At 39.4% G+C, this 15,764-nt stretch overlaps 1 protein-coding gene and 1 non-coding gene across 4 annotated transcripts in view; one reads left to right on the forward strand and one right to left on the reverse strand.

The window, feature by feature from the left end:
- GIPC2 (GIPC PDZ domain containing family member 2) overlaps positions 1–15,764 on the forward strand; it is an 82,017-nt gene that overhangs the window by 19,571 nt on the left and 46,682 nt on the right. For 2 of the 3 annotated variants that reach the window (XM_045477966.1, XM_045477967.1), the window contains exon 2: positions 8,127–8,312. The exons of the other annotated variant lie outside the window; for it this stretch is intronic. In XM_045477966.1, coding sequence (XP_045333922.1) covers positions 8,127–8,312 — 186 coding nt within the window. The remainder of the gene's footprint in view (positions 1–8,126; positions 8,313–15,764) is intronic. 3 annotated transcript variants of the gene reach the window in all.
- LOC123600166 lies at positions 13,951–14,054 on the reverse strand. Its single transcript, XR_006713540.1, has one exon. It is a non-coding gene; the product is annotated as a U6 spliceosomal RNA (small nuclear RNA).

Genomic DNA, 15,764 nt, shown 5'->3' on the forward strand with positions numbered 1-15,764 from the left:
TCTCTCTCTCTGCCCCCCTCTCTCTCTCTCTCTCTGCCCCCCTCTCTCTCTCTCTCTCTGCCCCCCTCTCTCTCTCTCTCTCTGCCCCTCTCTCTCTCTCTCTCTGCCCCTCTCTCTCTCTCTCTCTCTGCCCCTCTCTCTCTCTCTCTCTGCCCCTCTCTCTCTCTCTCTCTCTGCCCCTCTCTCTCTCTCTCTCTGCCCCTCTCTCTCTCTCTCTCTCTGCCCCTCTCTCTCTCTCTCTCTCTGCCCCTCTCTCTCTCTCTCTCTCTGCCCCTCTCTCTCTCTCTCTCTCTCTCTCTCTGCCCCTCTCTCTCTCTCTCTGCCCCTCTCTCTCTCTCTCTGCCCCTCTCTCTCTCTCTCTCTGCCCCTCTCTCTCTCTCTCTCTGCCCCTCTCTCTCTCTCTCTCTGCCCCTCTCTCTCTCTCTCTCTGCCCCTCTCTCTCTCTCTCTCTGCCCCTCTCTCTCTCTCTCTCTCTCTGCCCCTCTCTCTCTCTCTCTCTCTGCCCCCCTCTCTCTCTCTCTGCCCCCCCCTCAAACTTAAAATTACAGTAAATCAAACAATGTGTTAATATTTTGATATTGACTAATCATGTTTGATCTTTAGAATCAATGACAAATAGCTCCTTTTTGCAGATTTTCTAACTCCTTTCAGGAAGTGGTTAATTAGGTAAACAGTATTTTGGTTCTATATAGAGCAAAAAATGTATAGTTTCTGCCTGCATTTTAACGTTTATTTATTTTTGGGACAGAGAGAGACAGAGCATGAACGGGGGAGGGGCAGAGAGAGAGGGAGACACAGAATCGGAAACAGGCTCCAGGCTCTGAGCCATCAGCCCAGAGCCTGACGCGGGGCTCGAACTCCCGGACCGCGAGATCGTGACCTGGCTGAAGTCGGACGCTTAACCGACTGCGCCACCCAGGCGCCCCTCTGCCTGCATTTTAAATTCAAAGCTGAGGGGCACCTGAATGTCTCAGTCAGTTGAACGTCTGACTTTCAATATTGGCTCAAGAGGTATCTTGTGACGTCATGGGATTGAATCCCGTGTCTGGCTCTGTGCTGAGTGTGGAGCCTGGTTGGGATTCTCTTTTTCTCTCTGCCCCTCTCCCCTGTTGAATGTGCACGTCTCTCTCCCCCGCTGCCCCGCCCACCCCCCCCCCCCCCCGCCTCAAATAAATGAACCTTAAAAAAAAAAAAAATTCAAAGCTGAGTTTGGTTACAGCACAATTATAGTATCATGGGTTAGAAAAAGCCCAGAAGTTTTGAATTCCCATATTTATCGTCATTCATTACCTATGTGACCTTAGATAAATCACCTAATAACTCACCTTGCCCAGGGCGTAGTTATGCCTGCCCTCAGGACTTGACTCACAAGGATTAGTTGCACTAATGGCTTTAGGAAGTGATCAGTAACTTAGGTGTCCCTCTCTGTGCAGGTGTTAGATGTCAAGAGAGGTAACACTGCAGGGAAAAGAACTTGGACTTGGACCCAGGGTTGGAATCTCATGTGCACCAAATACTACTGATATGACTCTAACCCATTTTATCTAAGTCTTTTTAACTTTTTTGAGATGTATACCTGAAATAGTACATGTAAATTATAAGGATTCAGTATTTGTATATATCACAAAGTGACCACCATGATATCCAGTTAACATCCGTCAACACAAATAGTTATAATTTCTTGTGATGAGAACTTTTAAGATTTCTCTTAGCAACTTTCAAATCTACAATATAGTATTAACTATAGGTGCTGTGCATTACATTCCTAGGACTTATTTTTTATAACGGGAAATTTGTACCTTTTGACCACCTTCACCTGTTTTTTCCCACCCTGCACCCCCTGCCTCTGGTAAGCACCAATCTGTTCTGTATCTGAGGTTTGTTCTTTTTAGAGCTCACATGTGAGATCATACAATATTTATCTTTCTTGGTCAGATTTATCTTAGTATAGTATAATGCCCCTGGGTCTATCCATATTGTTGCAAATAGTGCCATTTCTAGCCTTTGTTTTTTAGTTTGTTAAAAGAGGGGGAAGGTAATATCTCTTAGAATTGCTGTAGGGATTAAAGGAGGTAATATGTGAAAGTACCTGGTGCACATAATGGTTCTTGGACCTTTACTTTGATTTTATTTTTCCATTCTTCCAGACCTATCTTCTCTGTTCCTTCACTTTGCCACTACTTTACTGGAAGTGGGAGCCAGTATTCAAACTGTGTACGGCTAAGAGGGATGAGCAGGTGCCCCAATTCATGACTGTAATTGAAGGATTGAGTTTTAGAAGTTATTTGATTATCACATCACCTATTTTGGAGGAGCCATGTAGCTTAAGACCTTGAGAGCTTTGTGGAAGAGTTTTGAATAAGAATATTGTCACTGGCTTGGCTAAAGCTACTCTCATCTATTCAAGCACTCAGTAAATGGGTAATTCCCCCCCCCATAATTATTCTGTTCTTAGTTTCAGGTTGTATGTATGTATATTATGTATTTAGTTATTTATTTAGTTGGAAAGTGTGTGTGGGGGGGGGGGGGAGGGGAAGAGAGAATCCCAGGCAGACTGCACTGTTGGAGCCTGAAGTGGGTCTTGTTCTCCCAAACCAGGAGACCCATGACATGAGCCAAAACCAAGAATCAATTGCTTAACTGACTGAGCCACCCAGGTGCCCCTATATATATTTTTAATGTTTATTTTATTCATTTTTGAGAGGATGAGAGTGCGCAGTCAGGGGAGGGGCAGAGAGGGGGGGGGGCAGAATCCCAAACAGGGATTGGGAGCCCTGATCCAGGGCTCCATCCCACAAACTGTGAGATCATGACTTGAGATGAAACCAAGAGTTGGATGCTTAACCAATTGAGCCACCAAGGCACCCCTCAGGTTGTTTTTAATTCCTGCTATTTAAAAACATTTTTTAAAATGTTTATTTTTGAGAGAGAGAGAGGAAAAAAGAGAAAGGGTGCGAGCAGGGGAGGGGCAGAGAGAGAGAGAGAGAGAGACAGACAGACAGACAGACAGACAAAGAACCTGAAGCTGGCTTCAGGCTCTGAGCTGTCAGCACGGAGCCAGAAGAGGGGCCTTAAATCCACGAACCTCGGTGTCATGACCTGAGCCAAAGTTAGACGCCTAACTTACTGAGCTACCCAGGTACCCCTAATTCCTGCTATTTTAAGGGCAGTTAATCAGAGGTAAAATAATCTTTTATTGAGGAAAAAGTCTGAGACTTAGATAATGAGAACAGCCCAGATAAAAACCATAGTCATTAACAAAGGAAACAATCCAAGCAGTGTTCTTATGTGTAAAGATGAAGTATTAACTCCTGATGAAAGTATGGTTTAGTTGGGATGCCTGGCTTGGCCTGGTTCGTAGAGCATGCTAATCTTGATCTCAGAGTTAGGAGTTCAAGCTCTAGGTTTACTGTAGAGATTACTTAAGGAAACAACAACAACAAAAAGTGTGGTTTAGTTACTAGATTTGTCATTATGTGCTTTTTATTTTCTGTGATAACATGGATATTTCTAGAAAACCTGTAGAAAGTTAGATATTTGGTAGATTGAGATGTAGGAAAGTAGTATTAAAATAGTAATACCGCTATTTTAGAAAACCTCAAGAGGTAAAGATTCCAGTTGCTTGTATTTAAAATCACATTCACAAATAATCTAATGGCAGCTACACAAGCCTATAATTTTTTTCAGAGAACTTTGGAACATGTGGAATCTTTGACCAACTCAGTTCCTGTTTAAGGAAAGTATTAAACAAAAGAAAGTTGGAAATGAACTTCCTTGATTAAAAAAAAAAAAAAAATGCACTTGATGTGTTTTTGGAGAAATTTGTAACCTGTTTGTGGGCCAGAATATTTTTTGAAACACCAATGACAAGCTACTTATTAACAAGGGACATTATAAAGTATATAATGGAGAGAAAAGGCAGTATTAATCTATATTAGTGACTCTATAGTCATTCAGACTTATCATCTTGGCTATATTGAGTGAGTTTTAAGGGTGAATAATCATAACCACATGATAACCAGAAGATAGCAATTCAAATACAGTGCATGGTAAGAATACGGTCCATGAGTTACTTATTTTTGAGAGCACGCAAGCAAGGGAGGGGCAGACACACACACACACACACACACACACACACACACACACACACACACACACAATTTGAAGCACGCTCCAGGCTCCAAGATGTCATCACAGAGCCCAATGCGGGCTCAAACCCATGAACTGTGAGATCATGACCTGAGCTGAAGTTGGATGCTTAACCAACTGGGCTACCCTCGTGCCCCCTCTTATTTTATTTATTTATTTATTTATTTATTTTATTTTAATATTTGTTTTTGAGAGAAAAACAGCATGAGTGGGGGAGGGGCAGAGCGAGAGAGAGCGAGAGAAGAAAGCAGGCTCCAGGCCCTGAGCGGTCAGCACAGAGCCCAATGTGGGACTTGAACTCCAGAACCACAAGGTCGAGGTCATGACCTGGGCCAAGGTCAGACACTTAATTGAGCCACCCAGATGCCCCTCCATGAGTTATTCTTTAACAACGAAGTTGAAAGATAATGTAATTTATGGGAGAAAAGGAATCCATCTGTTGATGACATTAAAAAGAAACAAAATCTGATCTCTTCAGGAAAACTAAGCAGCTTTCAAGCATGGGTGAAATATCACTGTTCAAGAAACCCTTACATTCCAGAAATAATAACCTCTATAAAGAGATTTTTCGTTTAAGAAGTACTCATATATGTAGTCTCTCAGTTTTTGCAACAAGTGTGTCAGTAGACCAACTTTACTAATGTCATGATGTACACGAGAACCAGGGAGGTCAAATGATTTGACTGAGCTCACTGAGAGTACGGAAGTGGGACTAGATTCAAGTCTCTTACCCTTTTTTTTTTTTTTTTTTAATGTTTATTTTTGAGAGACCACGTGTGAGCCGGGGGAGGGGCATAGAGAGGAGGAGACACAGAATTGGAAGTAGGCTCCAGGCTCTGAGCTGTCAGTACAGAGCCTGACATGAGCCTCGAACTGACAAAAGAGTGGGATCATGACCTGAGCTGAAATTGGATGCTCAACTGACTGAGCCACCCAGGTGCCCCATAAGTTTATTTTTAAGAATAATCCCTATGCCCAGTGTGGGGCTTGAACTCAGGACATGGAGATCAAGAGTTGCATGCCAGGCACCCCAAATCTCTTACGTCTTAATCTTTTTTTTTTTTTTTCCTAACAACCATTTTAAGGATGAAATATTTCCTCTTGGGGATTTATTTTGCTGATATTGGAAGTAAGGGGGAACCACTTTTTCTGTGCCTGAAATTTCTTCTTTTTAAATGTTTATTGAGAGAACAAGAGTGAGCATGAGCACAAGCCGGGAAGGGGCAGAGAGAGGGGGGCAGAGAGAGAATCCCAAGCAGGCACTGTGCTGTCAGCGCACAGCCCAACATGGGGCTCAGTCCCACCAACTGAGATCATGACCTGAGCTGAAGAGTTGGACACTCAACTGACCGAGCCACCCAGGTACCCTGTGCCTGAAATTTTTGATAGAGGAGATAGGATGTGAAATTTGGATAAGGATGCATAGTATCTCAGTATATTAAACATAATTCACCAGCTTCCTGACTGAGTTTAAGGATAAATTGAGCTAGAAAGTAGACAGAACTTTGCTTATGTTTTATTTTAGAGAGAGTGAGAAGGGGAGGGACAGAGGGAAAGAGAATCACAAGCAGGTTCCATGCTTAGTGCGGAGCCTAACTCAGGGCTTGAGCTCACAACCCTAGGATCATGACCTGAGCAGAAATCAAGAGTTGGACCTTCAACTGACTGAGCCACGCAGGCACCCCTAGAAAGAACTTTTAAATGGAAGAAATAGAATTCCTATCTTTTGTATTTTTATATCTGGAATCTTTTTAGTTGAAACAACAATCTAAAATGGGTTGGTTAAATTATTGGTTTGTGTAACTAAATATTTTGGGATAAGACTGTGTATCTGATAAGTTTTCAACTGCAATAATATGAAACTACTTGCTAAAATTGGCTAAAACAATTGCATAAAAGGGGTAGAGTGAGCTCCAGATTGGTGAACAGAGCAACTCCCCTATGTCAGGGATCTAGGTTTATTCCATCTCTTTGCTTTGCCTTTCTTGGCACTGGTTTCTTCCTCAATAGTAAGATGGTGGTGGAAGTTCCCAGACCACCTACAGATAAGGCAGCATCCAGGGCAAGGAAAGGATGGTCTTTTACTGTATGTTTCTTAAGAGTAAAAAAAATATTCTCCAGAAGATCCTTGGATATCTTCTTCCATGTCTTGTTGGCCGCGATTGGGCCACATGCCTACTCCTAAAATACCACTTATACTGGTTTAAATCTTATGCCTAGAATAGGGGATGTGAGTCATTTTCCTCCAAAGCACATAAGATGTATAGATACTTGAGATCTGAGTGTTATGTGAAGAGGGGAAGAGGAAGGCACCCATGTCTTGCCTTGCCTGCAAACTTTTGGCTGCCTGGGATGTAACATTGTTCTGTAGGGGAGGAAGCACAATGAAAAAGGGTCATACCTACAGGAAATCTAATATTTGCTCTGCAGGGAAATGTGAAAAATTGAAAGAAAGGAAGCAGCTTAGTAACTAGAAGTCCACTTCGTGTGGGATTTCCTTTTTGGTGCTTTTCTCCTGCCCTATTACATCATCATTCTGTTTTAATGTTTTCTAACTGGTAAGTTTTTATGTTAATGGTGTTGGGATCCACTATGAACACCATTAGCAGATTCACTGTTAAAAACAGTAATAACAAAACTGTTTCTTTACTTCCCATCGTTTTGAGAAAGAAAATCAGGAAAACTGTTCACTGTGCATGTTACCTTGTCCCTCTACCCACACTATTACTGATTTTTGTCAGTGGACTAATTATACCATTGATTTCACAGAATAAAGAATAGGAACCTTTCTTAAAGGACTTTCTTTTTCCCTGTGAATAATACAGTTCTTAGAGTATTTCACAAAAACTTACTAATTACGGAACTAAATATATTCTGCCCTGCCCAGGAACACAAAGGGTTAAATCAAAGGTCCACCAGTTAGCACAGCTCTCCACAGAGGAAAAGGGGAAAGGGCAGGACAGCACATGTTTCTTTGTAAGCCTTTTTTCTTTTATATCCAGTTGCCTCTTGCCCTCCTCAGTAGCTCCTTTCATATACATCTGAAATTGGTCAGAATCTTGCTGACCATGCTGGATCTTTTAGTTGTAGAACAGAGAGTGCTTCCAGTTCAGACACATTCTGATGTGCCTTAAAGATCCATTTAATAAGTAGTAGTTGTGCCATTCCTGAACTTCATGAGGCTTATGGATGTGAGAAGGCTTACCTTCCAGTGGGAGTCAAGAATGGTATAAAACCTGGGGATCCAGGGAGAGGGTAGAAAGTGAGGACTGAAGCAAGGCTCAGGGTCCGAGGAAGTGTTGGCAACATCTGTGGCAAAATTGATAATAAAAATAAAAAAAACCTTAACTATTTTGGAATAAAACTGCTATACTGAAATGTTTTTGTTTTACATACCCAAGAAAATTAAGGGATTGGATTAGTGAGTCTGTAAGATATGTTTTAGACCTCTTTATTTTTGCACCTCATTCATTAATTTTCTCAAGCATTCTAATGCAAGATAAATTTCCTCATTTAAAAAACTTAGCAGTTTTCAAAAATAGACTTGCCTATAATTTCATTGTGGCATACATGTCACGGCCTTGCCTTTGAGAAGACAACTTTTGATTTTAGCATTGTAAATGGCAGGTAGTGGAGATATTTTCAATCACTTGGAAGTTGGTGAGATGTAAACTCAGAATCTTGCTCTTGACAAATATTGGCTTTGTGACCTTAGGCCAATTACTTTCTTTCACTAAACCTCAAATTCCTCATCTGTAATTTGGAGGGGATAAGTATTTGTAAAGTCATTGTGAGGATTTAATGAGATAATGACCGTAAATTGTTTAATATAGAGCCTTGCCTATAGGAAATATTCCATGTATATTACCCAATGTTAATGATGTAACTTCTGTCATAAATCGACTATTTCACTCAAATACCCTAATAACCAGAATGTTTTCCTGATGGAAACTGAACTATTTCTTTCTTTCTTACAGATCTTATACTGCACGTTAAACACACCTAAAGTTGATATGGAAAGACTCTTAGGATCACAGATAGGTCTTGAAGATTTCATATTTGCCCATGTGAAAGGGATCAAAAAGGAAGTAAATATACATAAATCTGAGGATTCACTTGGTCTCACCATTACAGATAATGGTACTGGCTATGCTTTTATAAAGGTAAGTCTTAAAAAAAAAATAACTATGTGACTTAATGGAGGGTAATATTTAAGAAAATCTACCAGGTCAAAGAAATGATCTTAACAGTCAGAACTGGCTCAGCAGGGATGGGTTGGTAAGGTTTCATTTAAAGAAAATGGAGGGGGGTTATTTCCAAATGTATTTTATTTTTTTCTAATTTCATTTTTTAAACTTACATCCAAATTAGCATATAGTGCAACAATGACTTCAGGAGAAGATTTCTTAATGCCCCTTACCCATTTAGCCTATCCCCCCTCCCACAATCCCTCCAGTAACCCTCTGTTTGTTCTCCATATTTAAGAGTCTCTTGTGTTTTGTCCCCCTCCCTGTTTCTATATGCTTTTTTGCTTCCCTTCCCTTGTGTTGATCTGTTCTGTCTTAAAGTCCTCCTGTGAATGAAGTCATATGATTTTTGTCTTTCTCTGACTGACTTCGCTTAGCATAATACCCTCTAGTTCCGTCCACATAGTTGCAAGTAGCAAGATTTCATTCTTTTTGATTGCCATTGTGTATATATATACCATATCTTCTTTATCCATTCATCCATTGATGGACATTTGGGTTTTTTCCATACTTTGGCTATTGTTGATAGTGCTGCTACAAACATTGGGGTGAGTGTGTCCCTTCGAAACCGCATACCTGTATCCCTTGGATAAATGCCTAGTAGTGCCATTGCTGGGTTGTAGGGTAGTTCTATTTTTAGTTTTTTGAGGAACCTCCATACTGTTTTCCAGAGTGGCTGCACCAGCCTGCATTCCCATCAGCAGTGTAAAAGAGATCCTCTTTCTCTGCATCCTCGCCAACATTTGTTGTTGCCTGAGTTGTTAATGTTAGCCATTCTGACAGGTGTGAGGTGGTCTCTCATTGTGGTTTTGATTTGTATTTCCCTGATGAGTGATGTTGAGCATTTTTTCATGTGTCTGTTGGCCATTTGGATGTCCTCTTTGGAGAAGTGTCTATTCCTGTCTTTTGCCCATTTCTTCACTGGATTATTTGCTTTTTGGGTGTTGAGTTTGAGAAGTTCTTTATAGATTTTTGGATACTAACCCTTTATCTGATATGTTGTTTGCAAATATCTTCCCCCATTCTGTCAGTTGCCTTTTAGTTTTGCTGATTGTTTCCTTCACTGTGCAGAAGCTTTTTATTTTGATGAAGTCCCAATAGTTCATTTTTGCTATATTTAAAAAAAAATTATATATATAAAGTTTGAGAGAGCTCATGCAAGTGGGGTGGGACAGGGAGAAGGAGAATCCCAAGCAGGCTCCACTCTGTAGTACAGAGCCTGATGTGGGCCTTGATTCCATGAACTGTGATATCATGACCTAAGCTGAAACAAGAGTAAGATGTTCAACAGACTGAGCCATCCAGGTACCCCTCAATTTTTTTTTTTTAAGTAGGCTCCATGCCCAGTGTGGAGCCCATCACTGTTTGGCTTGAACTCAAGACCAAAGACCTGAGCTGAGATCAAATATTGGATGTACAACCTAGTGAGCCACCTAGGTGTCCATATATATGTATGTATGTGTGTGAATGTATATATACATACACCTATATAATTTTAAGTAATCTCTATGCCCAATGTGGGGCTCAAACTCACGACCCAGAGACTGTGTTTCATGCTCTGCTGACTGAGCCAGCTAGGCGCTCCAACATATTTTTGACACCTTCTTACATCTTAAATAGTCTTCAGGGGTGCCTGGGTGGCTCAGTTGGTTAAGTGTCTGTCTCTTGATTTTTGGCTCAGGTCATGATCTCATGGTTTGTGACTTTGAGCCCTGTGTTGGACTGTGCACTGACAGTGTGTAGTCTCCTTGGGATATTCTCTCTCTCTCTCTCTCCCTCTCCCTCTCTCCACCCCTCCCTCCCTTGTCCCCCCCCCACTTGTGCCGCCCCAAAATAAATAAGCTTTAGAAAAGTTTGAAGAATTTTTAACTATAGAATTTATTTAAATACAAATAGAGCAATATAGAGCTGTAAAGGCAAGAGAAGGAAGTTTGAAATAGTATGAAAAACTAAGAACTGAGGTGTGGGGAAAAGAAAAGTAGACTTATCTCTTAAACAGTTCTATTAAGCAATTGTATAACAGACTTTTATTGAATGCTTATGTACTAGGCACTTGACATACATTTTCTCATTTAAGTCTCAACCGTTCCATTGGTACTATGTTTCCTTTTGTTGAGGTACAACAAATTTTTAAAAAAATACTTATTTTGAGAGAGGGAGAATGTACACCCACGTGAGCAGGGGAGGGGCAGAGAGAGAGGGAGTGAGAACATCCCAAGCAGGCTCTGCACCGTCAATGGGGAACCCAACATGGGGCTCGAATTGATGAACCGTGAGATCATGACCTGAGCCAAACTCAAGAGTCAGACACTTAACAGACTGAGCCACCCAAGCACCCCAGGATATAATAGATTTTTAATGTTCAGCTTACTGTACTCACACCTGTTAACCATCACCCAGATCAAGGGAAACTTCATTTCCACCACCCAGAAGTCTCCCTTGTACTGTTTCCCAGGCAGTATGCTTCTCCCACAAAGGTAGCCACTACTCTGACCTCTATCACTACAGTTTTGCTCGTTCTTGAACCTTCTGTAAGTAGAATCCTATATTATGTACTCTGTCGTTTCTGGATTCTTCTGTTGAACATGGTGTCTGGGAGATTGACCTGTGGGTAGGTACTATTACCAACCTGTATTTTACAGATGTAGAAACAGGATAAGGGAGGTTAAGTAGCTTGCTTTAAAGTTATATAGCAGAAAAATTCAGTATTTGAATTTAAGAGCTCTGACTCCAGAGCTGGCATTCCCATCCACTTCACTAAGAATTAGTTACAAACTTCATGCAACAGAGTATGTTTCAGGTTTTTATTTTGTCCAAATCTTTTCTTTGCTGATGCACTGTCATTTAAAACAAGTCTTAGGAAAGCAACCTCCTTAACTGTAAATAGTACTTTATTTAACTCCCCACTTGATAGAATGGCTATTTTTAGCTCTGCTAAAAGATAGGACTGTGTTGAAGGTTGAGTGGGTGATCAAATGGAAAATCGTGAGTTGGGAAAGTCATGTGGGATTATCTGGGGGAAGCTCAGGACATGAGGCACATGCAGCAATGCCTTTCTAATGTCAGCAGGAAGGGCTTAGAAGTGTTGCAAACATACGTGGATTTTTTAGATCTTAACCTCTGTTCAGAGTTTGTGTTCTTTTTTTCTTGAATGTCTCCTTGAACATGTGCCTGCGTCAGTACGAGTCACTAGCCCTGGAGAGGCAGAACATGATGGCAAAGAGAAAGTGGAGCATACGGCAAACTGCTGACGTAGAATTCAACTTAAAAGAGAGATGAATACGATTAATAGGACTTCTTACAAACTGGGGTGGGGGTAATTTCAAATTTACTGTAAGATTGTAATAATACAGAAGACTTCCATAATACCCTTTACCCATTTCTCCAATTCTTACCACTTGTCACGTTTGCTTTTTTGGTCTAATACACACATGTGTATGTGTATATGTATACATATGTACAAATAAAATTTTCAGAACCATTTGAAAATGTAGAATGCATATATTCCCATTTAGCCTCTAGTATTTCAGAATGTAGTTATTAAGCACGGGTTTTTTTTCTGTATAGCTAGACAGTGCAATTGTGAAATTCAGAAAATCTAATATTGATAAAATAATTTTTAATGCCTATATTGCATTTCTGTCAGTTGCCTCATATCCTCGGTAGCATTTTTCTTTTCCTTTATAGGTGTAATCCAGGGTCATGAATTTTATTTAGTTGTCTTTTTAATGGTCTTTAGAATAATCCCTCAGCCTTTCATAGAATGAGAAACCTCAAAGAAGCCTGAATTGAGGGACAGTGTGAGAAACGGATTATGTATTTTTGGTAGGAAAATTAGATCAATGATGTGTCCCTCTTGGTGTACCACATGGGAAGGTGCATTATGTTAGCTTGCTTATGACCTTTGTCACTTACCTAAGGTATAGTGTCTGCCAGTCTTCATTGCAATGTTATATTTTCCTTTGTAATTAATATTTGTGGGGAGAAACTTTATTTTAAAAATATCATTTTCCTACTTGCACCTTACAGATTGAACATCTGTTGATTGATTTTTGCCTGAATTGATTTTTATTATAATGGTTTCAAAATGGTGAATTTTAAAAAATTCCATCATTTCTTATATATTTAAAACATTCTGTTGAAAAAAAGTGGCATGGTTTTTGTTTTTTTGTTTTTTTTTATCAGCATGGATACATGATTTCTCACTTAATGGGTTATAGTCTACAACTGTTGCTTATGCTCAGATTTTCTGAGATTTGGTCTGCCGGAATCTTTCAGCTGGCTTGTGTATCCTTTGACATGTCTCTGATCATTAAGCAGTTCTTCTTCTCTGGCACAATAAGATGTTCTAGGTTCATCTTTTATCTTTTCCCAAGCCTGGAATCAACCATTTTTTCATGGGGCTCTGGTTTTGCTTTTGGTGAGGATTGATATTTCAAAATTAAGATCTGGATGCTAGTTAGACTCCTTCATTGTCACTGGAGTGTCCTTGTTTCTGGGTCTTTTCAGTGATGGGGTTAGAAAACCTATTTTAGAAGTAAATGGGCTCAAAATTATGCCTCAGATTTTAATCCTGCCCCAGAGTTTTTTTTTTTTCCCTTGCCTTCCCCATTTAAAAAAAAAAAAAAAAAAAAAAAAAAAAAATATATATATATATATATATATATATATATAATATAATCTTAAAGTTGATTATGAGAGCATGAGTGGGGAAGGGTCAGAGAGGGGGAGAGAGAGAAAATCCCAAGCAGGCTCTGCACTGTCAGTGTAGAGCCTGATGTGGGGTGCAAACCCACAAACCAGAAGATAGTGATCTGAAACCAAGAGTTGATGTTCAACTGACTGAGTTGCCTGGGTGCCCCTATTAAAATACTTTTTTTTTTTTTTAATTTTTTTTTTTTAACGTTTATTTATTTTTGAGACAGAGAGCATGAATAGGGGAGGGGCAGAGAGAGAGGGAGACACAGAATCTGAAACAGGCTCCAGGCTCTGAGCTGCCAGCACAGAGCCCGACGCGGGGCTCGAACTCACGGATCGTGAGATCGTGACCTGAGCTGAAGTCGGATGCTTAACCGACTGCGCCACCCAGGCGCCCCTAAAATACTTTTTAAAATAAAATATTTACTGATTTGCTTAGTCCTACAATATATGCAAAATAGTTTCAGGATTGCTATATCCATATTATGAAGAACCTATTAAGAGTTCAAGATTGGTATGCATGTACACACATGTACATACACAAAGTATTCTATTCAGGTTACTTGGAATGGGTTCTTTCCTGTCCCTTTCCCCATTAGGTGATGGTTATTCATTTGAAATACTATTGAATCCACTTCTCTTTGAACTGAGTTTTCTCTGCATCATGTTCTAATTCTTTATGAAAAAATAAAATATTAAAATGATTCAAAAGTCTATATTAAGACGTTCAGAGATCTGTCACTTTCTCCTGGCCCTCTATCCCATTACTCATTTCTCCCACTCCTTATAAGTAATCATTTTCATTAATTTCTGGCTCACCCTTTCAATGTTTATTTTTGCTAAGATAAGCAGGAGAAAAAAAATGAAACATTCCAAGAGTTTGTATGTCATTCTTGTGCAGGGACTGTGTTAATCTTTTCTATACGGTTCCAATTTTAGTATACATGCTAAAGTGAGTACTTGATATCTTTTCGGTAGTGGCTAGAAGTCCAACTAGGTTAGAGTAGGACAGTGTGGTACATAGATTGACAAGGGTAAGGAAGAAGGATTCCATGATCAGGGAGTGGTGATATATAGGAGCATGGACTTTAGAAGTACACTTGCCTGCTTTCAGTCTTAGTCCAACCACTTATTTACTTGGACAAATGATCTTTGATAAGTCGTTAAGCTTCTCTGATCCTTCTCTCAAAAGGGAATATTAACACCTATTTCACAGGATTGTGCAGGTATAAAGGAATGATCTATAAAAATCTGATACTGCTATTAAGTTATCAATTAGGAGTACTAACAAATCATCACATAATTAGATGAGCAGAGAACTGTATTTAATAGTACTATGTAGCTCTGCATTTACACGGACTAAGAAGGAAGTTCATGGAGGTAAATGCCTGCCTTGAGAAACCATTCTCAGCCTAACTTTACACTTTAAGAAACTAGAAAAAGAATTAAACGAAACCCCAAGTTGGTAGATGGAAGGAAATAACAAATATTAGAGCAGAAATAGAGACTAAAAAGACAATAAATCAATGAAACAAAGAAAGAGCTGGTTCTTTGAAAAATAATTGACAGAAAAGGACTCAAAATCAAATGAGAGATGTTACAGTGGAGCCATAGAAATGTAGAGGATAGTAAGAGACTGCTATGAACTATCCTATCTAACAAATTGGACAACGTAAGAAATGAGTAAATTCCTAGAAACCTACAACCTACCAAGACTGATGAAATAAAAAATCTGAACAGATGGATTCAGTCTCCTTGCTAGTCATCAAAAACTTCCCAACAAAAACCCAGGACCAGATGGCTCCACTGGTGGATTCTACCAAGCCTTCAGAGAGAAGAATTAATCCCAGTCCTTTTTAAACTCTTCCAAAAATTAGAGTGAACTCCTCCAAACTCCTTTTATGAAGCCAGAATTACCCTGATAGAAAAACCAGACAAGAATGCCCCAAGAAAAAGGCCAGTATTCCTAATAACATAAATGCAAAAATCCTTAATATTAGCAAATCAAATTCAACAATATGTTAAAGGGATCATACATCATGGTCAAGTGGGATTTATTTCAGGGGTGATTAAACACCCATAAATCAGTGTGATATACCACATTAACAAAAGGATATAAACATTTTTTATCTCAATGGTTGAAGAAAAAAACATTTGAAAGAATTCAAATGGTAAAAAAAAAAAAAAAAAAAAACGAAGTGGTATAGAGGGAACATACCTCAACATCATAAAGGTCCTGTAGGACAAGCTCACAGCTAACATCATCCTTAAAGGAAAAGCTTTCAGTTTTTCTCCACAAAGATCAGGAATAAGGCAAGCATGCTCTCTCTTGCCACTTCTATTCAACACAATATTGGAAGTTCTAGCCAGAGCAGTTAGGCCAGTAAAAGAAATAAAAGGCATCCAAATTGGAGAGGAAAAAGTAAATGGTCACTGCTTGAAGATGATATAGAAAACCTTAAAGACTTTATCCAGAAAACTGTTAGAAGTACTACAGTAAAGTTGCAGGATACAAAATTAATACACAAAAATCTTGCACTTTTATATGTGAATAATCTATCAGAAGAATCCATTCCATTTATAATTGTATCAAAAAGAATAAAATACCTATGAGTAAATTTAACCAAGGGGAAAGACCAATAATTGAAAACTATAGGATGTAAGAAAGAT

The sequence above is a fragment of the Leopardus geoffroyi genome, chromosome C1 (assembly GCF_018350155.1).
Source record: "Leopardus geoffroyi isolate Oge1 chromosome C1, O.geoffroyi_Oge1_pat1.0, whole genome shotgun sequence".
Taxonomy (NCBI): domain Eukaryota; kingdom Metazoa; phylum Chordata; class Mammalia; order Carnivora; family Felidae; genus Leopardus; species Leopardus geoffroyi.